At 45.0% G+C, this 23,842-nt stretch overlaps 1 protein-coding gene across 1 annotated transcript in view; it reads left to right on the forward strand.

The window, feature by feature from the left end:
• The first annotated feature begins 1,043 nt into the window (after positions 1-1,043).
• Positions 1,044-23,842, forward strand: part of dock3 (dedicator of cytokinesis 3) — a 1,369,418-nt gene continuing 1,346,619 nt past the window's right edge. Inside the window, exon 1 of the mRNA XM_068052296.1 lies at positions 1,044-1,320. Coding sequence (XP_067908397.1) covers positions 1,284-1,320 — 37 coding nt within the window. The 5' untranslated portion in view covers positions 1,044-1,283. The remainder of the gene's footprint in view (positions 1,321-23,842) is intronic.

Below are 23,842 nucleotides of genomic sequence, written 5' to 3' on the forward strand. Positions count from 1 at the left end.
GGAATCTTCCCATTAGCCCAGTACTCTGCATTCCTGTTACTCCTTCCAAAGTGAATCACCTCACACTTTTCTGCATTAAACTCCATTTGCCATCTCTCAGCCCAGCTCTGCAGCCTATCTATGTCCCTCTGTACCCTACAACATCCTTCGGCACTATCCACAACTCCACCGACCTTCGTGTCATCCGCAAATTTACTAACCCACCCTTCTACACCTTCTTCCAGGTCATTTATAAAAATGACAAACAGCAGTGGCCCCAAAACAGATCCTTGCGGTACACCACTAGTAACCATTCTCTCTCCACAGATGCTGCCTGAGCTGCAGAGCATTTCCAGCAATTTCTGTTTTTATTTCCGATTTCCAGCATCTGCAGTATTTTGCTTTTGTTCCAACAGCTTCAGTTCACCTTCTCACCAAGCTGGTTTTTAAAGAGTGCATTATTTGCTGCAGTTGGCACTAATAACTACTTGTATAATTGCCACCAAAGAATGTCATGAATTCTAATGCAAAAAAATGTACCAGTCTAAGTGTCAAAAGCGATCATTCTCTTGGGAGCATCCCCTCCAGACCGATGTACATACAAGTAATTCATTTCTAGGATTGTCATTCCACCACTGTAAGAGTTTATGTACAGCATAGAGTGTCTGCGTAGTCTGGCTCTATATCCACACCAACTTGGTGATGAGATTGGAACCAGAGTAAGCTTTCTATTCACCAGCACTTGAATGAGTGACAAGACGGCTATTTTGATTATTGGTCCTACCAACCCCTAGAAGTCCCCATGCTCACTCGCTCGTTTTTTAAAAAAAACTCCTGACCATCCTAGTGCGCGCGAACAGCCAGCGTCAACACCCGCGCGAGCGTCCACCCGGTCGTCATGGTAACGAAGCACCCTGTCCTATCGCCTGCTAGCGGATAGCCGCGCGCTCTTCATCTGCTGTAGCGCGAGCGCTTTCCGTTAGGCAGCGCATGCCTGCAGGCGCGTGGCCGTGGCACGGGTGGGCAACGTGACTGTGGATGGCGTTGCTGGGACCGAGTGTGGTTGCTGTGGCGCAATGAGCCAGAGCCGGAGCAGGGTCGGGTGAGGCCAGGCCGTCGTCTACTAGCCCACTACTGCCCCCCGCCAGCCTCAGAGTCAGGGATAAGAGGACGCTTCAGTGCCGGGTCAGTGAGTGATGATACTGCCCCCCTCCCCACCTTGCAACTGCCTCCCTGCGCGCGCGCACCGTTAGGGAATTCCATGCAAACCGGCTGCCTCTCGGGCTTGTCCAGCACCGGGCGAGATGTGGACACCGACGGAGGAGGAGAAATTTGGCGTCGGTGAGTTAATATATTGATGATGTCTGATATTTTCTATTTTTCTCTCTCCAACACCACCCCCCCCCCCCGCGCCCCACTTACAAAAGCAAACAACCGGTGGTGGAGTGCGGGGGCTGCAGGAGGACGCAGTGAATGCTTGCAATCGTTTTAGTCGTTGCTTTCTGCAAGGAGCATTTAAATAAAATTAGATGATAGTAACTTGAGTGGAAAGGACGATGGCTTTTGACGGTGCAGTTTCCCCGACGATGATGGGTTTTAAATGCTCTGCATTGGAGATTCGGGTTGTCAGACAGTTGGTTGCAAGTGTTCAAAGTCGATGACAGCAGAGTTTAAATATCGCAGAATTGATGTCAGATGGGCTTTCATGCGAAGTGTATTCGAAATCTGTTACATAAACTGTTGCGTGCAAGTGTATAATCGTTCGCGTTGCTTTTGCATGCATTGCTGCATGTAAGGGATTTAATTCTTGCAGCGTAGATTGCAAAATTCTGTCTCCCGATGGAGCTTGTGTTTTGCTCTCTCTCTCGTTTTCCTCTTGTTGATTTGGTTATTTTATGTATGATATTCCTGGCTGGTCAAAAGTATCATATTTCGAAGGAGGGCGCTGTAATTACGTCCTGACAAAATGCACCTTGCAGCGCACACATGGATCCTGTTGTGGGTTTAAAATGGCAATGCAGGGCATGAAATAAGTGGTGCAGCAAGCAAAACGTAGGTCAACAGAGACTGTTGAACAAGTCTTACAGCTCATATGCCATCTGCTGTACATCCGTTCAGCCATTTTAGGCATGGTAACAATATCTGTGCTGTAATTTATTAAGACGTTGAAATGTTAGCTTCTTAAAATCACGGTTTTGCGAAGGTTATGCAATCAAAGTTTATAATAAAGCTTTGGATTACTGGATTTATGATTAAATATGTTCTGTCCATAGGGTTTCACATTATCATCATGTAGTTTCGAATATAGAGCGGCATAATTTGCAACGGTAACGGATGGAAACTTCTGGTTCTATCAACTTCATTGGATTGTTGTGTTTACGTTTTATAGCCAGTGTGGGAATGACAGGTACCAACAGACTTTAGTAAAACACGGAAAGGTGACTGACAACTCTCAATGAGAAACAAAAATTCTGTATGATTGTACCTTGGGATTTGCTTTCCCATTCGACCTTCTGTGGAGGTACCCGTTTACAACCAACAGTATTTTAAATGTGAAGTATTTCCTACCTTTTCTACCTTTGCAGAACAATTAATTAAAATGTTCCTTTCATAATTGATTGAAATTGATCTATTTTGCTTACTGGTTACTCCTGTTGAGTGCATCTGTCTAAACAAATTATATATGTAGAAAATGGTGACTATCATTCATGTGTTTTGTTGGTCCACTCCTGATACCAGTGAAGTGTAATTTGTAGACGAGCCTTTCAACTGCCATTCTCTTTCAAAAGACCGGAAGCTGTTCGCAGGCCAACTTTGTGCACAACAAAAGCAAGTACAAGTACTTTCCTTCCATATAGACACCTACATTCCCTTTTTTAAATTAAAAAAGGGCTTTGCATCTTCAAAATTCTTTGTTTGTAAGCTGTTCTCTACTACTCTTGTAGTGGTGCTTGAAAGCACTTTATTGATTTTCAAATCAGAACTTTCCGTAATTTCCCTGTTTAAGCTTGTATTGTTTCAAGGCATGCCAGCTTTTCTTGTCATTTTTTGTAAGACATGTTGAGGTATATTGGTTTATTATTTTGCCACATTTTTTGTTACATCACAAACCATCTTACAGATGTATTTTCTTGCTCTACAATTTCCCATTCCTTTCCTGAAGACATTTACTCCATTGCTGACTTCCAGTTCCACAAGTGCCAGATGCCCTCCAGTATTCTTTCAAGTTATCATTATTCATGGATTCGGCTGGAAAGTGGTTGGCATTACAATTAAATCTAGTTTGTCGTTACCTGATATCCAGGCAATGATATGCCCAGCAGGGGTTGCTGTATAGCAATGAGAAGCAGGAATGCTGATCAAATTTCCACTTACTAACTAATTGTATTACCTTACCATTGGCTGATATCAAGTAAGTCTGTACAGAATAGAGATCAGATCTGGGATCATTCTGGTCTGGGTAAGCTATTCATTGGCTAAACCTGCTGAGCCATCAGGGGAGCTTCTCTGATGGATTTTTTTTAAAGGATGGATGAATTAAAATTAGCCTGTTACCTTTCAAAAAATAATCTACCAAACAATGACAGAAATAACAGTGAAATATCACAGTCTGTGTGAATTTTTTTTATTTTTAAAGCACATTGAAGTACCAAGTTCTGTCAGAGCGGTAGAATGTGAAATTATCTCTTCAATATTCTCACATTGAGTTCCTAAATTGAGCCAAGGGGACTAGATGGGATTGGTGGAAAATAAGAAGTAGAATCATCCCAGAGTAATTTTTGAGCACCTATCAATAATCATTTCAGAATGTCGCAGGTGCCACCTGGGAGAACGGGTGGTTCACCTAGCCTTTCAGTTGCAAGTGATGCATTGCATAGGAAGATAATAGAAGGAATAAAGTTGCAATGTGCAAGGCGCCTGAATTCATTTAAACCATGAGCTCACAAAGCACACTTAACTCCTTTTATTTGCACTTACCTTTGTGGCTGGTTTGTCCTGTTTGAACTTCATGGGTTTGGAAACAGCTGCTTTTAGCACTGTTGCCCTGTTGGTGAATAAATCCTAAACCAGAACCTGCTCTTTGAGATATTAATAGGAATAATGGTTTAAACTTTACACGTGACCCACAAGATTCAATTATATGGGCTCTGAGCAACCTGTGAATACAAACATTTTGGACACTTCTGCTGTAGCCTATCCATAGCTATTCATAAGGTCACAAAACCGATACAGATGGGGAAGGTCATCCAGTACATCTAATCACGTCCAATCAGAAAGAACCTACAGATTTTCCACCACCGAATCCAACTGTTTCTCAAACGATTCCAGGGATTTTGCCTCTACAATACTATCTAGAAGTCCATACCAAGTATTTCTTACTCTTTGTGTGAATAAGACTTTCCAGATCCAATGCAGGCTGAATTTCAATACTAACTGTACAGTTGTATAGTCTTTTCCTAGATATATCCAAATAACATTTCTGATGAATAATATTTTACTTAAAATCTGTCAGAGCATGTGGCAGTTTAGTTTATGGGAAATTATTTTTCCCCTGGTACTATTTAATTGATTAAGATGTCAAAACAAGATGCTGTTTCATTAATGAGCTGAATTAAGGAACATGTGTGCTGCAGGGACTCTGACGCTTACACACTATTCACATTAGGATGGAGAAATAAGGATAACCTTTGAATTTTTTAAAATCATCTCGACAGGTGGTATCTCGGTGTGCACAGTTATGGAGGTATAGTTGATATTTGGTTTTTGCAAGATACATTGAGATGGACTTTTAAGATCAAAGAAAGTTCAGTGAGTTAGTGAAAATGATTGCAAGTTCCAAGCGTTCATGGATTGTTATAAAATATAGCTTTATTTATCTTATTTCAGTGCTTCTTTGTACTCTACACATAATTGACCTGCAGCATTGCTCATGGAAAGTCAAATGATTTATGGTTTTATCAGGATAGGAATGTTATACTATGTAAAATATTCTGCTAAGGTGGTGATTTTTCCTTTTGAAAGTTCGACTTGATGAAAATAAACACAGCCTGAGGATAAACAAGATTTAATTGCTGTTTAGATGAAGTTTGCAAATTGGAAGGTCCTTGTAAAGGATTCTAGAATTGAAAGAAAAAAACATGTGGAGTGACTGTCTCCCCCTTGTTTTTCAAAACAGTTTTAAGACTTTGAAATGTAATTTCTGAAGTGTTGACAAGTACTGCCAAAACTTTTATTTAACTTTTTTTTTTAAAAAGTGTGATTATAGTATCTTTCAAATGGCATAATTGATTTTACAGTTTTGGACCAGAAGATTGTGCTATTCCAATTTCAGATGCTCCTCTTCACAATCGCGATTCACATCAAACATGTTTTTAAGTTTCGTTATTGGTTTGACAGTTTAGACGTTTGGGTATTTGTAGCTGAAATTGAAGGCTTTCACAAAAAAATGACATGCGTCATTCTGACTTTGCTCACAGTGTTGGAGTGGAAGAACACAGGTACATCTGCTTTGGGGGATAAATCACATAAAGGATGACTTCTGTTTTTAAGGGGATTGAATAAAGAGTCACTTTGCACTTGGAATGTCGCTCATATGACCCCTACTGCCCAAATCATTAGTTTGGATATTTGGTTTGACCTATCTATTAAAGCCTACCTCTTTGACCAAAGTTTTGGTCATCGGACCTAAATATCTCCTTTTGTGGCTCTGTGTCATGCTTTGTTTTATAATGCTCCTGTGAAGTGCCTTGGGATATTTTATTATGTTAAAGGTCCTATATAAATATACATTGTCTGCTAAGAGTGATTTTCCATATTACTGTACTGCCATTGTTTGGATGTTTGGGTATTATTACTCCTGTGGTCAGATGTTCAGTATGGTGTAATTGCATAACATTCCCTCTTCCTTTTATACTACATGATCAGACTTCACTCAATTTTGATAGACCTGAAGCTATGGATGGCGTCTGGCCTCACTTATTTTGTCTTGATTCTGAGGAGAGAGGTATATGAGAGAAATAGAAAATGCTGGAAATACTCAGCAGTTCCGGCAGCATCTTTGGAAAGAGAGAAACAATAATGTTTCAGGCCGATGACGCTTCATTAGAACTGGATCCAGCATCCGCAGTATTTTGCTCTTGAGAAATATAGGAAATGTGTTGCATGAATTGTAGCAGTGGCAATATCCAACAGCCAGCAAGACTGTGAACAAAGGCAGATAAGAAAATTGAATTATTTGTTTTGTTCTTGTTGATCTCCTCCTTTTATCACAAATTGGAAAAGCTGGAAACCTGCCATCAATCCATGATCAGTTCCGCCCCATAGCAAGCTAGTAGATGAAGTGAAAACAAGAAATGTTGGAAATACTCAGCAGGTCTGGCAGCATCTGTGCAGAGAGAAGCAGAGTTAACGTTTCAGGTCAGTGACCCTTCTTCAGAACTGGCAAATATTAGAAATGTGAAAGGGTATAAGCAAGTAAAGCGGGGGTGGGGCAAGAGATAACAAAGGAGAAGGTGTAGATAGGACAAGGTCACAGAATCGCTGACCAGAAGGTCGTGGAGCAAAGGCAAACAATAGGTTAATGGTGTGTTGAAAGACAAAGCATTAGTACAGACGGGGTGTTAACGGACTGAAAATTGAACAGCCGCAAGTACAAACACAAAAACAAACAAACAGTGGGTAAGCAAACTTTCAGGTGAAGCAACGATTTACTTGTACTTTTAATGTAGTATACTGTATTCGCTGCTCACAATGTGGTCTCCTCTACATTGGGGAGACCAAACGCAGACTGGGTGACGGCTTTGCGGAACACCTCCACTCAGTCCACAAGCAGGACCCCGAGTGTCCAGCTGCTTGCCATTTCAACGCTTTTCTTTTCCCCCCCCCCCCCCCCCACCCCCCTGCCTTATGCTCACATCTCTGTCCTGGGATTGCTGCAGTGTTCCAGTGAACATCAACGCAAGCTCAAGGAACAGCATCTCATTTACCGATTAGGTACGCTACAGCCTGCCAGACTGAACATTGTGTTCAATAATTTCAGAGCATGACGGGCCCCCCATTTTACTTTTATTTCTAGTTTTTTTTTTTCTTTTTTATATATTTTTCTGTTTATTTTATTTCATCTTTGGGTAAAAATATAAAAAACGGAAAAAGAAAAAATTAACTAAAATTAAAATCGGGGGCCCGTCATGCTCTGAAATTATTGAACTCCATGTTCAGTCCGGCAGGCTGTAGCATACCTAATCGGTAAATGAGATGCTGTTCCTCGAGCTTGCGTTGATGTTCACTGGAACACTGCAGCAACCCCAGGACAGAGATGTGAGCAGGGGGGAGTGTTGAAATGCCAAGCAGCTGGAAGCTCGGGGTCCTGCTTGTGTACTGTGCGGAGGTGTTCCGCAAAGCCGTCACCCTGTCTGCGTTTGGTCTCCCCAACGTAGAGGAGCCCACATTGTGAGCAGCGAATGCAATAGAATACATTGAAAGAAGTACAAGTAAATCATTGCTTCACCACCTGAAAGTTTGCTTATCCACTGTTTTTTTTTCGTGTTTGTACTTGCGGCTGTTCAATTTTCAGTCCGTTAACATCCTTTCTGTACTAATGCTTTGTCTTTCAACACACCATTAACCTATTGTTTGCCTTTGCTCCATGACCTTCTGGTCAGCTATTCTGTGACCTTGTCCTATCTACACTTTCTGCTTTGTTATCTCTTGCCCACCCCCGCTTTACTTGCTTATAACTTTTCACATTTCTAATTGCCAGTTCTGAAGAAGGGTCACTGACCTGAAATGTCAACTCTGCTTCTCTCTGCACAGATGCTGCCAGACCTGCTGAGTATTTCCAGCATTTCTTGTTTTTATTTCAGATTTCCAGCATCCGCAGTATTTTGCTTTTATTATAGTAGATGAAGTGAATGAGTGGTTCAGAATGAGTGAATGTTTGATTTCTCTTTCTTCCCCTTTTAAAAATAAAGATTTGTAGCCTGTACTTATTAACTTCTCAATCCTACAGTGTTTATTTCAGGATCCAACATGGGAAAATTGCAAAATCATATTTCACCAAAGTTGAAAATACCATCTTGAATTTCCTTTTTTGCTGTAATGATGATGGATCTTTGGGGTAGAGCTTGCTTGTATCCTTGACACCCTCACATTTCCTCTGGTGAAGAAATGGATCAGGCACTGGGAAATTTATTGGGGTGCTGCAGATATTTCTGTGGCAGCCTGTTGTGTAGTGTGGTTGGTAGTGCCAGTTAAAGGTTGGAAATGCTTTCTTAACTTGAATTTGGCCTTTGACTATGTTTGCCATAGGCAAAATGGCCACTTAAATTATTACCACCTAGAGCAGTGGTTCTCAAACTTTTTTGCCCATGGGGCAAAAGACTCCAACCCCACCTGTTTTCGCTTGCCACCACAAAAAAAACTAATCAGGATTAATGGGAAGAATGGCACTGCTTTTAATGAGAAACAAATGAGGTGATGTCTGGCTCCAGGATGGAGAGCTTCAGTCTCATGTCTGGCTCTACGTTCAGCTAGTTCCGCATCTTTGTTTTCAACTTGACAAGTGTTGAGAAAATCTGATCTTGTAGTTGTATGTTGCAACAGTAACATAAATCTTGCTTATAAAACTACATTGTTGCTTGTGCTTATGACAATTTGTGCTGCGCACGTGGGAGCCAGTCTGGTTGTGTGACGTCACTCAAGTGATGGGGATGAGGATTTTGGCCTCTTCTCTCTTATGACCTTGGCCGTGGTGTTCTACGTTAGTGACTTGCAGTTTGGACCACCCCGCGGACCACACTTTGAGAACTACTGGCCTAAAGTAAAGCTGGATACTTGGAGCACATAGATGTTTTTATGCCATTGTTTTCTATGCACAATTTTATGTGAATTGTTTGTGCCTTATTACAATGGACCTGCCCATATTTTGGCAGACATATTGTATATCAACATATTTTCCAATGCAAGGAAAGTGATGGATGGGGAGCCAGTGGGAAAGCTCCCTGTCCAGTATTTTCCCTCACCTGCTCAGCTTATACTGACTACATTTAACAATCATAATTCACTACCTGGTTAAGTTATGCCGGTTCCATGTTTTAACCAGCATAATGGCCCTGCTATGCTCATGCTTTCTCACAGAATATGTTAGACAGTTTGAAAGGATTAAACGTAGATTGTGGATGACAATTCTTTGAGCTAGGCACGAGGAGTCAACCACAAACAACGATGATTGAACTGGGCACTGATGATATTGGGATCTGGCTTGAATGAATTGCTGAGTCTGACTGACTGAGGATGTGGGAATTGAATTAACATTAGGAAAGATGTCTGATTTTTCCTTCTTCAAAAAGTGGCTACAAAATGGATATTGGAGGCAGTCATAACTATGCAGTTGATTTTTTTTTAAGTATTTGCATGGTAAGCTTCACTTTACAAATGGGTGAATTGTTAGGGCATGCAAGTTAATGCTTAACACTTGCAGGATTTAGAATGAGTTTTGAAGCATTTGGAATGAGTCTCCCCATGCTGCTGGTTGTAAAATTCCTATATGAAATAAGTTTGGATAGTTTTGTCTTGGTGCCTAACTGCTGTCCTTGTCCTTCCAGGTGGTACAGGTCGTGGATTTTGAAGGTGCTGCTGACCAAGTGTTAGGAAGTTGCTTAAGTGCATCCTATAGATGATACACTCTGCATGCTTTAGGCTAATGAGTGAAATGTAAATTAAGCAGAATCCTTTGTCCGGGATGGCGTTGAACTTCGTGTTGTAGCGACGACACCCCTCCACCCCTCCTCAAAATTGTCTGCACATTGATATGTGACGGCAAGCAGCACGGGATCTGAGTAAAACTGAAGTCACTGGGAATCAGGAGGAAACTATCCAGAACCTGGCACAAAGGCAGATGATTGTAGTTAAGGCCAATTATCTCAGCCCTTGGAGATTGCTGGAGCAGTTCCTCAGGGCAGCATCTTGGGTCAGATATTTGTCAGCTGTTTCATCAATGACATCCCTCCACCACCACCCCCCCATCTTTTAAGTTCAGAAGTGGGGGAAGTCGGCTGATGACTCAATATTCCATTCCAGAAAATGAAGCAGTCCACTCTTGTACGCAGCAAACCTGGACAACATCCAGGTTTGTGCTGATAAGTGGCAAGTAATATTTGTGACACACGCAAGTGCCAGGGAAGTGTCATCTCCGAGTCTAACCACCTTCTTGTGATTAACAATGGCAGTACCAGTGCTGAACCCTCCACCATCAACATCCTGACAGTCACCTTTCACCGGAAACTGAACTTGACATAAATGCCGAGACTATTCAAGCAGGCTAGAGGCTGGGTATTGTACGGTGGATTGCTCACCTCCCGACTCCCCAGAGCTTCTCCACCACCTACAAGGCACAAGTTATGGGTGTGATGGAAAACTGGAGGGGTGTCGTCGCTACAACACGAAGTTCAACGCCATCCCGGACAAAGGATTCTGCTTAATTTACATTTCACTCATTAGCCTAAAGCATGCAGAGTGTATCATCTATAGGATGCACTTAAGCAACTTCCTAACACTTGGTCAGCAGCACCTTCAAAATCCACGACCTGTACCACCTGGAAGGACAAGGACAGCAGGTGCATGGGGACACTATCGCCTCTTAAGTTCTCCATGAAGTCCCTACCAATCAGCATTGTGGAAGCATCTTCACCTCACAGACGAGAGGGGTTCAAAAAGACCAACCCCTTCTTGAGGGCATTTAAGGATGGGTAATAAATGCTGGCCTTGTCAGTGAAGTCTGCATCCCTAGAGTGACTTTTTTTTAAAGTGGTGGTCTTGAGCATAAGAATGTCTAGGATGGGAGGCATGTTTGTAAAATTGTAGCTTTTGTTGAGCTAGGGTAGAGGCAGCTTTAGATGTGTAGTAGTGTGCTGCATTTACACAAGGTGATGGAGATGCTGGCACAAGGTGACAAAGTGGCAAAAATGTTCCATTCACCAACACGGTCATCAGTTTGACGAGTTTAAGTCATTGAAGGAGATGAGCATTGTAGGTATTGTGTATACATAATTAACAATATTTCCTTCCTTTAACTCGTATTCCATTCAGCTACCTTTTTGTATAAAGGAAATTTGATACTTCGTTTCCTATTTATAATTGTTCTCAGTGGGTAACATTTTCTCACCACTCAATATTAATGCTGTGAATGATCTTCATGATAAACTTCTAAAAATGTTAAAATAGTTTGGAAGAGAACATATATGATAAAATACCGTTGCACTTTATCTGGTTAATCACGCTTATCTAGTTTGATTTGTAGAGGAGACAAAAGCAAAATTCTGCGGATGCTGGAAATCTGAAATAATAAAGCAGAAAATGCTGTAAATACTCAGTAGGTCTGGCTGTATCTGTGGAGAGAGAAACAGATCTGTGACCTTTCATTAGAACAGTCACAGATCTGAAACAACTAACCCTTTTTTTTTTCTCCCAGCATATGTTGCCAGCCCTGCTATTTCCAGCATTTTCTGATCGCAGATGAGCCTGCTTTTACATTTGATTTATGGTTACACTAATTACAGACACCTTGATAAAGCCAAGCATGTAAGGGTTGAAGTGGAAGTCATTTGTTTTATTGCAATGTGGTAGTATCGGTTGCGGATTTTCTGTTAGGGTTTACTCCCTTAGCCTTGGTCTCTCCTGAGGAGCACACAAAGCAGTGGGGTTGTTTGCTCCTATCCCTGAGCAGGGGACCTAACCAGTTAACTGTGCGATTTCATGGAGGGAGAAGGTAGGGGGGAGGGAGTGCGAGGAGGTGGGGGGAAGGGTGTACGGAGAGGTGCGACAGGGGAAGGGGTTGCGGAGGGCTGCGAGGGGGGAAAGTGGTGCGGGGGGGAGGGGGTGGGGCGTCAGTGCTATGGCCGGCTGCGAATGTGGAGCTGCTTCTCCCAGGATCCGATCAAGGATTTTTCGTATGAGTTCAGCAGGAGGGCCGAGGCCTCGTTGGGCCTTTGACATGTGCTCAGCGTCACCCTAGTCCGGGCACTGCGACTCCGGCTCCACTGTGACCCATAGCAGCATCTTGCCCACTAGGTAATTCCCAACCCATGAGAAAATCCGGAGCGGAACTCCTAAGGCGGTCATGTGTCACCTTCGGCATGTTTCCGGCAGTTCCTGCAGCTATACTGTTGCCAAACGTCGTGCTCTGCACTCCTTTGCACCCCACAAGGAAGGCCAAGAGGGGGTTTTAGACGCTTCGGCAACTCTCAACCTCCATACGTTCCACCCAGGCATGCGCCATGGAGAGGTCACTCCATAGGTGCCTGACAGTGACCAAAACAATACGGAAGGCAGCAGTTATGGGTTATAAGTTCAGCTCAATTGGCGTAGAGATTGGGCACCATGGGTTTCCTTTGTCTGTGGGAGAGGTCTTTGCATCTCGCTGGACAGCTACCACCCGCCTCAAACCGGGCAGCCCCTGGTCAGAAAGGTTCTGTCCCGCCACAGTCCACCTGCTTCAATGGGTGTTTGGAGCTCAGGGTCATTGCCCGACAAGTGGACTGTAACACTGCACCAAACAGCACGACAAAAAAAAGGAAAGAAGGAACCAGCCCTTCGTTTTGCAAGCTGCAACATCAGAACTGTGTGTCCTGGCCTGTCGGAAGACCTTACACAAATCAATGACTCTCAGAAGACCGCCATCATTAACAATGAGCTCAATAGACTCAATGTGGACATTGCAGCACCTCAGGAGACATGCCTCCCTGGGAGCGGATCTCTAAGAGAGCAAGACTACACTTTCTTCAGGATCACTACCCAGCCAGAAGAACCAAGACAGCATGCAGTGGGCTTCGCCACCAGAAATTCTTTGCTCAGCACGATAGAGCCGCCTTCAAATGGCTTGGAATGCATACTGTCCATCCGACTGCTCACCGCCTCTGGCCCAGTACACCTATTCCGCATCTATGCTCCAACACTCTGCTCCCCACCTGAAGTTAAAGACCAGTTCTATGAAGGACTCCATAATATCATTAGTAGCATTCCTAATACCGAATATTTGTTCCTGCTGGGGGACTTTAAAGCCAGGGTTGGGGCCGACCATGACTCATGGCCCTCCTGCCTTGGGCGCTATGGCATTGGAAGGATGAATGAGAATGGACCGAGACTGCTTGAGTTGTGTACCTATCACAACCTCTGCATCACCAACTCGTTCTTTCATCATGAAACCTGGTGACGGGGTTTAGTGAGACACCCAAGATCATTTTGGCAGCAGCTGGACCTCATTGTTACAAGGCAAGCCTCTATAAACCAGTGTCCAAATCACACGCAGCTTCCACAGTGCGGACTGCGACACTGACCACTCCCTGGTGTGCAGCAAAGTTAGACTCAAACCAAAGAAGCTACATCACTGCAAGCAGCGCATCAACACTGACAGAATTTCTTATCCACAGCTGTTACATAAGTTTCTAAATTCACTTGAAAAAGCCCTTCAAAACACTCCTGCAGGGGATGCAGAGATAAAGTGGACCCACATCAGAGACGCCAGCTATGACTCAGCATTGACCACCTTTTAGCAAACGTGAGAAGCAGAATGCAGACTGGTTTCAATCTGACTTTGAAGAGCTGGAACCTGTCATAGCCGCTAAGCGCACTGCACTGTTGAACTATAAGAAAGCCCCCAGCGAATTAACATCCATAGCCAAAAGCGCTACACAAAGAACAGCCACGTGCTGTGCAAATAACTGCTGCCAACACCTAGGCAGTCGTATTCAGCTGGCCTTTGACACCGGAAACATCAGAAGAATGTATGATGGCATTAAGAGAGCTTTTGGGCCAACCATCAAGAAGATTGCCCCCCCCTTCAAGTCTAAATCAGGGGAAATGAGCACTGACCAACGCAAGCAAATGGACTGCTGGTTGGAGCACTACCTAGAACTGTACTCCGGGGAATATGTCACTGATCCTGCCCTCAATGCAGCCCAGTCTCTGCCAGTCATGGATAAGCTGGACGAACAGCCAACAAAATTGGAACTCAGTGATTCTCTAGCCAGTGGAAAAGCCCCTTGAAAGGATGGCATTACCCCGAAATAATTAAGAATGCCAAGCCTGCTAGACTCTGAGCACTCCATGAGCTACTTTGCCCGTGCTGGGATGAGGGAGCAGTACCACAGGACATGCGCGATGCCAATATCATCACCCTCGATAAGAACAAGGGTGACCGTGGTGACTGCAACAACTATCGTGGAATCTCCCTGCTCAGCATAGTGGGGAAAGTCTTCACTCGAGTCATTTTAAACAGGCTGCAGAAGCTGGCTGAGCATGTCTACCCTGAGGCACAGTGCGGCTTTCGAGCAGAGAGATCCACCATTGACGTGCTGTTCTCCCTTCACCAGCCACAGGAGAAATGCTGTGAACAAAAGATGCCCCTCTACATTGCTTTCATAGATCTCATCAAAGCCTCGTCAGCAGACCTGGTCTCTTCAGATTACTAACAAAGATCGGATGTCCGCCAAAGCTTCCAAGTATCATTCCATGACAATTTGAAAAGCACAATTCAGCATAGCGGTGCCTTATCAGACCCCTTTCCGAACCTGAATGGCATGAAACAGGGCTGTGTTCTCGCACCTACACTGTTTGGGATGATTTTCTCCCTGCTGCTCTCACATGTGTTCAAGTCTTCAGAAGAAGGAATTTTCCTCCACAAGATCAGATGGCAGGTTGTTCAACCTTGCCCGTCTTAGAGCGAAGACCAAAGTACGGAAAGTCCTCATCAGGAAGCTCCTCTTTTTGCTGACGATGCTGCATTAACATCCCACACAAAAGAATGTCTGCAGAGACTCAATCGGCAGGACTACGGCTGCCTGCAACGAATTTGGCCGAACCATCAGCCTCAAAAAAACAAACGTCATGGGACGGGACGTCAGAAATGCTCCATCCATCAATATTGGCGACTACGCTCTGGAAGTGGTTCAAGAGTTCACCTACCTAGGCTCAAGTATCACCAGTAACCTGTCTCTCAATGCAGAAAACAACAAGTGCATGGGAGAGGTGTCCGCCGTTATGTCCAGACTGGCCAAGAGGGTGTGAGCAAATGGCGCACTGACATGGAACACAAAAGTCCGACTGTATCAAGCCTGTGTCCTCAGTACCTTGCTCTACGGCTGCGAGGCCTGGACAACGTATGTCAGCCAAGAGCGACGTCTCAATTCATTCCATCTTCGCATCCTCTGGAGAATCCTTGGCATCAGGTGGCAGGACCATATCTCCAACGCAGGAGTCCTCGAGGTGGCCAACATCCCCAGCACATACCCCCTACTGAGCCAGCGGCGCTTGAGATGGCTTGGCTATGTGAGCTGCATAGAAGATGGCAGGATCCCCAAGGAAGCATTGTACAGTGAGCTCGTCACTGGTATCAGACCCACCGGTCGTCCATGTCTTCGCTTTAAAGACGTCTGCAAATGCGACATGAAGTCCTGTGACATTGACCACAAGTCGTGGGAGTCATTTGCCAGTGATCACCAGAGCTGGCGGACAGCCATAAAGGCAGGGCTAAAGAGTAGCGAGTGGAAGAGACTTAGCACCTGGCAGGAAAAAAGACAGAAGCGCAAGGAGCAAGCCAACTGTGTAACAGCCCCGACAACCAATTTTATCTGCAGCGCCTGTGGAAGAGTCTGTCACTCTAAAATTTGCCTTTATACCCACTCCAGGCGCTGCTCTACAAACCACTTACCGCCTCTAGGTGCTTGCCCATTGTCTCTCGAGACAAGGAGGCCAAAGAAGAATGTTGTACTATGTCCTTAAGGGGAGGGTATTCACTGTAAATACAAGGATTATGTGTCACTGGATTTTTAAAAGGATGGCATTTGGTGCTTTGCAAATTGATACGGTGTACTGATATAAAAGGGCAGTGTACCATGAAGAATCTTTTGCCTGCTCAAAACTGAGTGGTCACATGTAAATGTGGAGGTTCTCTGATCATAAAATTAGCAGTTTACAACGCCAATCCATCAGTGCTGTTTCTCGAACATGTTATCTGAAACTGTGAATTCAGGCAAAAGCTTATTTAAGACGTCCCTTCTTGTGTGGCAAAGGCATGATGGGTTGAAAAAGAGCACAGATGAAGTCAATCATTCTAGTGCATGCTTTTCAAGTCCCTATGTTTTTTTCCCCCATTTGTTTGTGGAATGTGGACATCACTGGCAAGACCAGCTGTTGCTGATCCCCTAGTTGCCCATAAGATGATGACTGTGAGCCGCTGCTGTTCATGTGGCACAGATACCTTTACAGTGCTGTTAAGGAGGGGGTCCAGGATTTTGATCCGGGGCGAGGAAGGAACAGCGATTGTATTTCCAAGTTTGGATGATGTGTGGCTTGGAGGGGTACTTGCAAGTTTCCATGAAGAGACGGTTGCCCACTTCCTTTTGGAATGTGTCTTTGCAAAGCAGGCATGGAAAGAGATGGTGGTTTTTGTCCAGGTTCATCCCAAGCAGTTCTGTAACACAGGAGTCTGTGCTTTACGGGCTGTTCCCAGGGATGCACTCCGAGATAAACATCAACTGCTGCTGGAGGACTATCCATTCGGTGAAAGACGCTCTTTGGTCTACCCGAAATTTGCTGGTCTTCCAGCGCAAAGAGTTGTCCACGACTGAGTGTTGCAGACTGGCACATTTCAATGTCCAGAACTACGTGCTGAGGGACGCACTAAAGCTTGGGCAGCCGCGGCAAAGGCTCAATGGGGAAAGACCACTGTGTAAGGTTCTCCCCCCACCCCCCCCCCCCCCCCCCCCCCCAACCAAGGTGAACTGAGGGGCTGGATCCATGGAAAACCCCTTGGGCTGTACCCAGAAAATATGGGTTTCCTGCAAAATGTACATGGCATGTAAAATGAAATGGAAGGGTTGTGAGGCAAGTCACTCCTGTATTGAATGAAACTGATCTCCTTTGCACTCTTTGTATTGTTGACTTGGTGCTGTTCTGAACTGTTTTGTAATGTATATTTTACAGATTTTAATGAATAAAGTATATTTTGGAAATAGAAAAAAGGAACTTGCAGGTGTCCACGCGCCTGCTGCCTTGTTCTTCTCTGACAGGTCACAGGTTTGGAGAATACTGTCGGAGACGCCTTGCCGTTACTGTAGTACATTGTGTGGATGATGCATTTGGCAGCTACGGTGTGCTGGTGGTGGAGGGAATAAATGTTTAAGGTAATTGGGGTGTCAATCAAGTGCATTGTTGTCTCTTGGATGTTGCTGAGCCTCTTGTGTTAGAGATGAGCTGATCCAGGCAAGTGGAGACTTTTTGGTCATGCTGCTGGCTTTTGTGCCATTTAGATGGTAGGCAGACTTTGGGGACTCAGATGAGTTATTTGGCACAGAATACCTAGCCTCTGACCTCCTCTTGTAGCCACAGTATTTATTTGGCTGGCCCAGTCAAGTTTCTTGGTAATGGTGACCCGCAGGATGTTGATGGTGGGGGATTCAGCGATGGTGATGTTGAAAGTAAAGGGAAGGTTTTATTCATTAATGGCTAGGCCAGCATTTATTGCCCATCCCTAATTGCCCTTGAGAAGGTGGTGGCGAGCTGCTATCTTGAACTGCTGCAGTCCATGTAGGGTAGGTACACCCACAGTGCTGTTAGGAAGGGAGTTCCAGGATTTTGACCCAGCGACAGTGAAGGAACAGTGGTATAGTTCCAAGTCAGAATGGTGTGTGACTTGGAGGGGAACTTGCAGGTGGTGGTGGTACCATGCATCTGCTGCCCTTGTCCTTCTAGGTGGTAGAGGTCATGGGTTTGGAAGGTGCTGTCTAAGGAGCCTTGATACGTTGCTACAGTGCATGTTGATGGTACACTGCTGCCGCTGTGCGTCAGTGATGGAGGGAGTGAATGTTTGTGGATAGGGTGCTAATTAAGTGGGCTGCTTTGTCCTGGATGATGTCGAGCTTCTTGAATGTTGTTGGAGCTGCACCCATCCAGGCAAGTGGAGAGTATTCCATCACAGTCCTGACTTGTGCCTTGTGGATGGGGAGACAGGAGGGGAGTTGCTCACTGCAGAATTCCTAGCCTCTGACCTGCTGTTGTCGCCACGGCATTTATGTGGCTGGTTCAGTTCAGTTTCTGGTCAATGGTAAACGCCAGGATGTTGATGGTGGGGGATTCAGCGATGGTAATGCCATTGAATGTCAAGGGGAAACGGTTAGATTCTCTCCTGTTGGAGATGGTCATTGCCTGGCACTTGTGTGGTGCAAATGTTACTTGCCACTTAGTAGCCTAGGCTTGAATGTTGTCCTGGTCTTGCTGCATCTAGATTTGGGCTGCTTCAGTATCTGAGGAGCCGCGACTGGTGCTCAACATGGCGCAATCATCAGCGAACATCCCCTTGATGAAGCAGCTGAAGATAGTTGGGCCTAGGACACGACCCTGAGGAATTCCTGCAGTGACGTCCTGGAGCTGAGATGATTGACCTGCAACAACCTTTTGTGCTTGGTATGACTTTAACCAGCGGAGAGTCTTTGCTGCCCCCACCCACAGCCCCCGGATTTCCATTGACTCCATTTTTGTGAGGGCTCCTTTTTTTTCTTTTTTTGAACTCTCCCCGTGCTGTACCTGCCCTGGGAGTATTTGTTGGGACAATGTAGAGGGAGCTTTACTCTGTATCTAACCCTGTTTTTTTTTTAGGTGGCCTTTGTACCCCATGGCCCTTTTATGTATTTTTGTTGAGGGGGACTTTATTTCTCAGGCCACTATGGCTCCTTGATGCCATACTCGATCAAATGCTGCCTTGATGACAAGAGCAGTCATTCTCAACTCCCCTCTTGTGTTCAGCTCTTTCCTCTGTCCATGTTTGGACCAAGGCTGTATTGAGGTCAGGAATTGAGTGCCCCTGGCGGTACCCAAACTGAGCATCAGCGAGCAGGTTATTGCTGTGCAAGTGCCACTTGATAGCTCTGTCGATGACCCCATCTATCACTTTGCTGCTGATTGAGAGTCGACTGATGGGGCGGTAAGTGGATGGTTTGGATTTGTCCTGCTTTTTGTGGACAGCACATACATGGGCAATCTTCCACATTGCTGGGGAGATGCCAGTGTTGTAGCTGTACTGGACGAGCTTGGCTAGGGGTGTGGCTAGTTTTTGGAGCACAAGTCTTCAGTACTATTGCTGGAATGTTGTTAGGGCCCATAGCCTTTGCAGTATCCAGTGCCTTTTAGCCATTTCTTGCTATCGCGTGGAGTGAATTGGATTGGCTGAAGACTGGCACCTGTGATGCAGGGGACTTCAGGAGGAGGCTGAGATGGATCATCCACTCTGCACTTCTGGCTGAAGATGTATGCCAGTGCTTCAACCTTTTATCTTTTGCACTGATGTGCTGGGCTCCCCCATCGTTGCAGATGGGGATATTTGTGGAGCCACCTCCTCCTGTTTAATTGTTCGCTCTTCACAACTGGATGTGACAGGAGTGCAGAACTTTGATCTTTATTTATTTTTACTTTTTTATTTAGAGATACAGCACTGAAGCAGGCCCTTTGGCCCACCGAGTCTGTGCCGACCAACAACCACCCATTTATACTAATCCTATATTAATCCCATATTCCCCACCATTCTCCTACCACCTACCTACACTAGGGGCAACTTACAATGGACAATTTACCTATCAACCTGCAAGTCTTTGGCTGTGGGAGGAAACCCACGCGGTCACAGGGAGAGCTTGCAAACTCCGCACAGGCAGTACCTAGAACTGAACCCAGGTTGTTGGAGTTGTGAGGCTGCGGTGCTAACCACTGTGCCACTTATCTATTGGTTGTGGGATTGCTTAGCCATGTCGATGGCATGCCGCTTCTGCTCTTTGGCATGCAAATAGTCCTGCATTGTAGTTTCACCAGGCATGCACCTCAATTTTAGATATGCCTGGTGCTGCTCCTGGCATGCCCTCCTACACTCTTCTTTGAATCAGGGTTGGTCCCCTGGCTTGATGGTAATGGTAGACTGGGGGATATGCCAGGCCATGAGGTTACAGATGGTGGATGAATACAATTCTGCTGCTCATGGCCCATAGTGCCTCATGGATGCCAGTTTTGAGTTGGTAGATCTGTTTGAAATCTATCCCGTTTAGCACTGTGGTCATTCCTGCCAATACTGTCATGGACAGATGCATCTGCAACAGGCAGTTTGATGAGGATGAGGTCAAGTAGGTTATTCCATCTTGTTGGTTCCCTCACCACCTGTCACAGACCCAGTCTCGCAGCTATGTCCTTTAGGACTCTCTCAGTAGTGGTGCTACCGTGCCACTCTTGGTGATGGACGTTGAAGTCCCTCACCCAGAGAACATTCTGTGCCCTTGCTACCCTCAGTGCTGCTTCCAATTGGTGTTCAACGTGGAGAAGCTGATTCATCAGTCGAGGGGGGATGGCAGGTGGTAATCAGCATGAGGTTTCCTTGCCCATGTTTGACCTGACACCACAAGACTTCATGGGATCTGGAGTAAATGTTGAGGACACGCAGGGCAACTCCCTCCCAACTGTGCATCACTAGACCACCACCTCTGGTGGGTCTCTCCTGTTGGTGGAACAGGACATAACTGGGGATGGTGGTGTCTGGGACATTGTCTGTAAGGTATGATTCCATGAGTATGACTATCTCGGGCTGTTGCTTGACTAGGCTGTGGGACAACTCTCCCAATTTTTACGCAACCCCCCAGATGTTAGCAAGGAGTACTTTTCAGGGTTGACAGGATTGGGTTTGCCGTTGTCATTTCCGGTGCCGAGGTTGATGCTGGGTGGTCTGCCCTGTTTGTTTCATTCTTTTTCTTAGACTTCGTAGCAGTTTGATATAACTGAGTGGCTTTCTAGGCCATTGCAGAGGGCATGTAAGAGACAGCTACATTGCTGTGGGTCTGGAGTCACCTGTAGACCAGTCCAGGTAAGGATGGCAGATTTCCTTCCCTAAAGGACATTATTGAACCAGATGGATGTTTTTAACAACAATCAACATAGACATTATAGCGGGGCACTTAATCTTGATTTTTTTCTATCTGGCAGAATCAACGTGGCTTTGTGAAAGGGAAATCATATTTAACCAATTTATTGGAGTTCTTTGAGGGAGTTACACGTGCTGTGGATAAAGGGGAACTGGTGGATGTATTGTATTTAGATTTTAGGAATGCATTTGATATGGTGCCAGTGGCGGCACAGTGGCGCAGTGGTTAGCACCGCAGCCTCACAGCTCCAGGGATCCGGGTTCGATTCCGGGTACTGCCTGTGCGGAGTTTGCAAGTTCTCCCTGTGTCTGCGTGGGTTTTCACCGGGTGCTCCGGTTTCCTCCCACAAGCCAAAAGACTTGCAGGTTGGTAGGTAAATTGGCCATTATAAATTGTCACTAGTATAGGTAGGTGGTAGGGAAATACAGGGACAGGTGGGGATGTTTGGTAGGAATATGGGATTAGTGTAGGATTAGTATAAATGGGTGGTTGATGGTCGGCACAGACTCGGTGGGCCGAAGGGCCTGTTTCAGTGCTGTATCTCTAATCTAATCTAATCTAATCTAAATGTTATTGTGAAAAATAAAAGCTCATGGTGTAGGGGTAACATATTGGCATGGGTAGAAGATTGGCTAGCTGACAGGAAACAGTGTAGGCATAAATGGATCATTTTCTGGTTGGCAAGATATAACGAGTGGTGTGCCACAGGAATCTGTGCTGGGGCCTCAACCTATTACAATTTATATAAATGACTTACATGAAGGGACCAAAGGTATGGTTGCTAAATTTCCTCATGACACAAAGATAGGTAGGAGAGTAAGTTGTGAAGAGGACATGAGGCTACAAAGGGATTTAGATATGTTAAGTGAGTGGGCAAAGATCTGTCAAATGGAGTATAATGTGGAAAAGTATGAAATTGTCCATTTTGGGAGGAAGAATAAAGAAGCATAATATCTAAATGGTGAGAGATTGCAGAACTGAGATGCAGAGGGATCTGGGTGTCCTGGTGCATGAATCACAAAAGGTGAGTATGTAGGTACAGCACGAAATTAGGAAAGCTAATAGAATGTTATCGTTTATTGCGAGGGGAATTGAATATAAAAGTAGGGAGGTTATGCTTCCGCTATACAGGGCATTGGTGAGACCACATCTGGAGTACTGTGTACAGTATTGGTCTCCTTATTTAAGGAAGGATGTAATTACGTTGGAAGCAGTTCAGAGAAGTTTACTAGACTAATACCTGGAATGGGCAGGCTGTCTTATGAGGAAAGATTGGATAGGCTTGGCTGGAATTAAGAAGAGTAAGAGGCGACTTGATTGAAACATATAAGATCCTGAGGGGTTTGATAGGGTGGATGTGGAAAGGATGTTTTACCTTGTGGGAGAATCTAGAACTCGGGGTCACTGTTTTAAAATAAGGGGTCGCTTATTTAAGACTGGGATGAAGAGAAATTTTTTCACTGAGGGTCATGAGTCTTTGGAACTCTCTTTCTCAAAAGGCAGTGGAAGCAGAGTCTTTGAATATTTGTAAGGCAGAGGTAGATAGATTCTTGATAAGCAAGGGGGTGAAAGCTTATAAGGGGTAGGCGGGAATGTGGAGTAATCAGTTCAGTCATGAACTTACTAAATGGCTGAATGGCCAATCCTCCTAATTCGTATTTAGATTTAGAGATACAGCACTGAAACAGGCCCTTCGGCCCACCGAGTCTGTGCCGACCATTAACCACCCATTTATACTAATTCTACACTAATCCCATATTCCTACCACATCCTCACCTGTCCCTATATTCCCCTACCACCTACCTATACTAGGGGCAATTTATAATGGCCAATTTACCTATCGACCTGCAAGTCTTTTGGCTGTGGGAGGAAACCGGAGCACCCGGAGGAAACCCACGCAGACACAAGGTGAACTTGCAAACTCCACACAGGCAGTACCCAGAATTGAACCCGGGTCGCTGGAGCTGTGAGGCTGCGGTGCTAACCACTGTGCCACTATGTTTCATAGTCACCATTTTATAATTCTAGATTTATTAATTGAATTCTGATTTCATTATCTGCTGTGGTGGGATTCAAACCAGTGTCCCCAGAGTATTAGCCTGGGCCTCTGGATTGCTAGTCCAGTCTTACCAACTTAATAGAATTCTTTGAGGAAGTGACAAAGTTGATTGATGAGGGAAGGGCTGTCGATGTCATATACATGGACTTCAGTAAGGCGTTTGATAAGGTTCCCCATGGCAGGCTGATGGAGAAAGTGAAGGCGCTTGGGGTCCAAGGTGTACTAGCTAGATGGATAAAGAACTGGCTGGGCAACAGGAGACAGAGAGTAGCAGTAGAAGGGAGTTTCTCAAAATGGAGACGTGTGACCAGTGGTGTTCCACAGGGATCCGTGCTGGGACCACTGTTGTTTGTGATATACATTAATGATTTGGAGGAAAGTATAGGTGGACTGATTAGCAAGTTTGCAGACGACACTAAGATTGGTGGAGTAGCAGATAGTGAAGGGGACTGTCAGAGAATACAGCAGAATATAGATAGATTAGAGAGTTGGGCAGAGAAATGGCAGATGGAGTTCAATCAGGGCAAATGCGAGGTGATGCATTTTGGAAGATCCAATTCAAGAGTGAACTATACAGTAAATGGAAAAGTCCTGGGGAAAATTGATGTCCAGAGAGATTTGGGTGTTCAGGTCCACTGTTCCCTGAAGGTGGCAACGCAGGTAAATAGAGTGGTCAAGAAGGCATACGGCATGCTTTCCTTCATCGGACGGGGCATTGAGTACAAGAGTTGGCAGGTCATGTTACAGTTGTATAGGACTTTGGTTCGGCCACATTTGGAATACTGCGTACAGTTCTGGTCGCCACATTATCAAAAGGATGTGGATGCTTTGGAGAGGGTGCAGAGGAGGTTCACCAGGA

The sequence above is a fragment of the Heterodontus francisci genome, chromosome 19 (assembly GCF_036365525.1).
Source record: "Heterodontus francisci isolate sHetFra1 chromosome 19, sHetFra1.hap1, whole genome shotgun sequence".
NCBI lineage: Eukaryota > Metazoa > Chordata > Chondrichthyes > Heterodontiformes > Heterodontidae > Heterodontus > Heterodontus francisci.